Source organism: Eimeria maxima, genomic scaffold (genome assembly GCF_000499605.1).
Source record: "Eimeria maxima Weybridge genomic scaffold, Emw_scaff494, whole genome shotgun sequence".
NCBI classification, from domain to species: Eukaryota; Apicomplexa; class Conoidasida; order Eucoccidiorida; family Eimeriidae; genus Eimeria; species Eimeria maxima.
In genome coordinates, this window is record NW_013566547.1 from 15,001 (window position 1) to 20,000 (window position 5,000).

At 53.5% G+C, this 5,000-nt stretch overlaps 3 protein-coding genes across 3 annotated transcripts in view; 1 reads left to right on the top strand and 2 right to left on the bottom strand.

Annotated features, from left to right (window-relative positions):
• EMWEY_00035330 (hypothetical protein, conserved) overlaps positions 1-1,287 on the top strand; it is a gene marked incomplete at both ends in the record, with an annotated part of 6,855 nt that extends 5,568 nt beyond the window's left edge. The window contains one exon of the mRNA XM_013482035.1: positions 1-1,287. This exon is cut by the window's left edge and continues 9 nt beyond it. Within this exon, the coding sequence (XP_013337489.1) occupies positions 1-1,287 (1,287 nt within the window).
• Positions 1,288-2,453: 1,166 nt separating this feature from the next.
• Positions 2,454-3,012, bottom strand: EMWEY_00035340 (hypothetical protein; the record flags this gene model as incomplete). The annotated part of the gene is made up of 2 exons (XM_013482036.1): positions 2,454-2,480; positions 2,653-3,012. The coding sequence occupies 2 exons, from the start codon at positions 3,010-3,012 to the stop codon at positions 2,454-2,456; spliced, it is 387 nt and encodes a 128-aa protein (XP_013337490.1).
• Positions 3,013-3,568: 556 nt separating this feature from the next.
• Positions 3,569-5,000, bottom strand: part of EMWEY_00035350 (phosphoserine phosphatase, putative) — a gene marked incomplete at both ends in the record, with an annotated part of 4,209 nt that continues 2,777 nt past the window's right edge. Inside the window, 4 exons of the mRNA XM_013482037.1 lie at positions 3,569-3,678; positions 4,208-4,225; positions 4,445-4,558; positions 4,710-4,927. Coding sequence (XP_013337491.1) covers positions 3,569-3,678; positions 4,208-4,225; positions 4,445-4,558; positions 4,710-4,927 — 460 coding nt within the window. The remainder of the gene's footprint in view (positions 3,679-4,207; positions 4,226-4,444; positions 4,559-4,709; positions 4,928-5,000) is intronic.

A 5,000-nucleotide genomic window follows, 5' to 3' on the forward strand; every position in this document is an offset into this window, starting at 1 on the left:
GCGGAAGCCGAGCAGCAAGAAGCGCTGCAGCAGCAGCTTACAGAAGAGGAGGAATTGCAGCGTCAGCAGCAACAGCAGCAGCTGGAGCAACAGCAACAGGAGCAGCAACAGCAGCAACAGCAACAGCAACAACAGCAGCAGCAGCAACAGCAGCAGCAGCAGCAGCCTCGGCAGCCAACTGGTGGATCGTCTCGTTCGAGGAAGTCAGAAAAACGAACCGATGGCGGCGGCCGCGTGCGGAGCAGGCAGCAGCAGCAGCAGCAGGGCGGAGGCCAGCAGTACCTAGCAGCAGCAGAGAGCAGTGCAGCAGCAGCAGCTGCAGCAGCAGCAGCTGCTGCTGCACTGGAGGGCCAACGTTTACGCCTGGAGAACTACCGGCAGCAGCTGGTGCTGCTGCAGCAGCAGCGGGAAAACGTAGAGAGGCGGATGCTGCTGACACAGCGGCAGCTGCTGACACTGCAGCAGCAGATACACCTTAGCCCAGCAGCACTTGAGACACAAACAGCAGCACTGCAGCAGCAGATGCGAGACGAGCAGCAGCAGCAGCAAGCGATTGAACAGGAGTTTGCTGTGCTGCAGTGCCGCATAAAAGAGCTGTCTGCTGCTCTTGCTGCTGCTAATTCTGCTGCTGGCAGCAGCAGCGGAGCTGCAACAAAACGGCAGACACATAAAGCAGTAATGCAGCAGCAGCCAGTTTCACCGGAAGCCAGCAGCAGCAGCAGCAGCAAGAGCAGCAGCAGCAGCAGCAGCAGACACAACAAGAACAACAACATGCGTGTGGGAAGTGCTGCAGCGCAGCAGCAGCTGCATGCAGCATCCCCTCCGCTGCAACAAATGATGCAGCAACCAGCTGCTGCAACAGAACCCGAAGCAGCGGCAGCAGCAGCAGCAGCAGCAGCCGCTGCTGCTGTTGTTGCTGGTGACACAGCCCAACCGCACCCTATTCAGTTCAGTGCCACAGCAGCAAGCATGCCATTGCCGCCGCAGCAGCATCTGCTGCTGCAGCCGCCGCAGCAGCAGGATGTATCTATTGGGGGACCGGGCTGCAATGGGAAATGGCCACAGGAGCAGTTGAATGTAGAGCAGCAGCAGCAGCAGCTCCTGCTGCAGCAGCAACAGCAGCTGCTGCAACAAGCTGCAGCAGCTCATCTGGACGAACTGAAGCAGCACGAGGACCAGCAGCTGCAGCAGCAACTGCAGCAGCAACTGCAGCAGCAGCTGCAGCAGCAGCAGCATGAGCTGCAGCATCAGCAGCAGCAGGGGCTTGTGGTTAGTGAGGATAGATGACAAGCCTAGGGGAAAATATCTTTTAAGGTTTAAAGCAGCAGCAGCAGCAGCAGCAGCTCCATCAGCAGCAGCTGGGACGACCGCATTGTCGTCGCAGCTGCAGCAGTTGCTGCATCCGTTGCTGCAGCTGCAGCAATTGCTGCTGCAGCAGCAGCAACTGCAGCAATTGCTGCAGCACCAGCAGCAAAGGTAATAGCTGAAGTCCCGTTAAATATGCAATTCACACATTTTATTCTTAGTAGCAACCGCATAGTTGCTGCAGCACAGCAGCAGCAGCAGCAGCAGCAGCAGCAACCTGTATCTGCATGAGGAACATAAGCAGCAGCAGCAGTAGCTTCAGCAGTTGGAGCATTTGCTGCTGCAGCAGCAGCAGGATTTGCTGCAAATAAGCAGTATGTACTACTACAGCAGCCACTGCAACAGCAGGCTTAGCAGCAGCAGCAGCAGCAGCAGGCTTGGCAGCAGCAGCAGCAGCAGCAAGCATGGCTGCAGCAGCAGCAACGTTCGCTGCTGTTGCACGCCAAATGAACATACGAACAGCAGACAGCAACAGCTGCTGCTGCAGCAGCAGCAGCAGCTTTGCTGCATTTTAGGGTTTGTTTGTTTTAGCCGTTGCCCATTTGCTGCAGCAGCAGCAGCTGCTGCACTGCAGCAAGAATACCTGCCATACCAGCACGCAGCGTAGCAGAGCAGCCACGCGGAGATAGCAGCAGCAGCAGCAGAAGCACTTGCTGCAGCAGCATGCATGCACAGTAACTACATTCGCTTGAACTAGTACAGTGTAGTCTAATAGCAGCAAAAGTAGCGCCACCAACAACTGCAGCAACAGCAACAACAGCAGCAGCTGCTGCAGCGGCTACAGCAGCAGCAACTGCAGCAAAAGGAAGAATAAAGCAGATTGTTTGCTGCGGTAATAAGACAGAGAGATACACACATCTCTGCTGCATGCCCTGCTGCTGCAGCTGCTTTAGCTGCTGCACCTCGGCTGCATGTGCTGCTGCAGCTACTGCTGCTGCTGCTGCTGCTGCAACTGCAACTGCTGCTGCAGGCACTTAGGTGGAGTCGTGAGCCTCTCTTAGAGCCTTCCTATCCTACAAGCACAGCAGCAGCTGCTGCAGCAACAAGACTATTAAATAGCAGCAGCAGCAGCAACAGCAGCAGCATGATTAGCAGCGGCAGAAGCTGCAGAATTCCTGCTATCAGCAGCAAGCATAGCAACCGCAGCACCAAGGACACCAGCAGCAGAAACAACAACAGGAGGAGCAGCAGGAGCAGCAGCAGACTTACTGGATATTTTATACCTAGGAAGTATGCAACAAGGAATAGATCCCTTTTATTGAGGTGTATATACACCTCAGCCTTTACCTTCTCTTTTGCACAGAAAGCAATTCCTGTTGCTGCTGCATGCAGCATTAATATGTCATTGCTGCCATCACCTACTGCTGCTGCATTTAAACCTTCTGCTGCTGCTGCTGCAGCAGCAGCAGCTGCTGCAGCGGCTGCTGCTGCGAAGGGAGAGTTCATAGCCTCTGCTGCACTGCATGGCTTTACATATGGGGCTTCCGTTGTTGCCATTTGCTGCTGCTGCTGCTGCTGCTGCTGCTGCGGGTCTTGCTGTTGCTGTTGCTGCTGCTGCTTGTCTTCTTGGTGGCACTGCAGCAGCAGCTTCTGCTGCTGCTGCACCGCCAGCTGCTTGAGTGTTGCTGCCTTTAGCTGAGGAGTCATGATAGGTTCTGCTGCTTCTCCTGTGAGGGTACCTGCATGCATGGAGCAGCAAAGTGTGAATCCGCTGCTGCTGGTGCTGTTGCTTTCGCTGCAGCAGTGCTACTGCTGCTGCTGCTGCTGCTGCTGCAGTGAGTTCCTACCTTGTTCATCAAATAGTAATGTATTAGCAGCAGCAAAATGTATAAATAATTTTTTTTGTATAAAAGAAGAAAAAAGAGTAAATCCTCCGCTTAATAAGGAGAGAAAAAAACCACAAAAATTCAATAAAATACATAAATCTTCTCCTCCTTCTGTTATATTAATACGAGGATACACAGACTGTAATGCAGACCTGCAGCAGCAGCAGCAGCAGCAGCAGCTACAGCAACAGTAGTAATAGGAGGAGGAGGAGGAGGAGGAGCAGCAGCAGCAGCAGCAGCAGCAGCAACTGGGGATGTGGGGATTCAGAAAGTGCAGCTACAGCTGACAGCGACAATACCAGCAGCAACAAGAACAGCTGTTGCTGCTGCTGCTGCAGCAGCAGCAGCAGCAGCAACAGCAGCAGCAGCAGCAGTATTTACCTATCCAACCCTTTTAATAATTGAAGACGGAGAGCTAAACTCTCAGCAAATGGCAAATTTCCTCCCATTGCCTCGGCAGTTATTGCTGCTACTTCTTCTTCTTTACCTATATATATAAACCCTAAACCCTAAACCCTAAACCCTAAACCCTAATGGTCACAATATGAGGGGAGCAAAAAAAAGAGTTCAGGCTCTGTGGCTTGATGCTCCAGGGTTTAGGGTTTAGGGTTTAGGATATTGGTTAGGTCTGTTATTGCTTTCGCCTGTCTGTTCTAGGGTTTAGGGTTTAGGGTTTAGGGTTTAGGGTTTAAGGGTTTAGGGTTTAGCGACCTATCTGGGCGGCGAGTTCATCAATGACTTCCTCTTCTATCAATGTTGAATCCTGACATAGCAGCAGCAGCAGCAGCAGCAGCAGCAGCGTGAGGGCAACAATTTGCTGCTGTTGCTGTTGCTGCAATTGCTGCTGCTGCTGCTGTAAGCAGCAGCAGCAGCAATTGCAGCAGCGCCACCTCCAAGTGCACACAGCTCAAACTGATGCATCGGCAGCAGCAGCCTGGCACCAACGTATGTAGCAGCAGCAGCAACAGCAGCAGCAGCAGCAGCAACAGCAGCAGCAGCAGCAGCAGCAGACTTACCATATCGAAGCAAACTAACTGAAGACACAACGAAGCCAAATTTCTCTTGCGCAGCATAAAATCCCCTCCAGCCTCTGACAGCAGCAGCAGCAGCAGGAGCAGCAGCAGGAGCAGCAGCAGGAGCAGCAGCAGGAGCAGCAGAAATCAACACAGAGGCAGATCCTGTTGTAGAAGCAGCAGCAGCAGCAGCAACAGCAACACAAGCAGTAATAGGAGCAGCAGCAGTGTTTGGCTCACCTGCTGCTACCTGCTGCAGATTGCATGCAAGAGCAGCAGCAGCAGATGCGCTAGGCAGCAGCAGCACGAAGCGCACTGCAACAAATTCCCCTAACGGAGACTCGCGCTGCCCCTCTGCAGCAGCAGCAGCAGCAGCAAAAGCAGCAGATACACACGACAGCACCAATTAGTAACAGCAGCAACAGCTGCAGCAGCAGTAAAAGCAGCAGCTGCAGCACTAGCAGCAGCAGCAGACAGCAGCAGAAGTTTTCTTATTTTTATTTACCCTTAAACAAACCTCCTGCTCCTTCTGCTGCTGCTGCTGCTGCAGCAAGAAACTGCGGAGCAAGCTGAGGTTGCTGCACAAGCAAGAGCTCGTAGTCGATGCTGCTGCTGCTGCTGTTGCTGCTGCTGCTGCAGTTATCTTCTTTTGCTGCTCCATCTGCTGTTGCTGCTGCTGCTGCTGCTGCTGCTGCTGCCTCCTCCCGTGAGCCTGCGGGCTCCCTGAAATTGCATGCAGAGCCAAACCCTAAACCCTAAACCCTAAACCCTGAACTCCATATCCCAAACCCTAAAC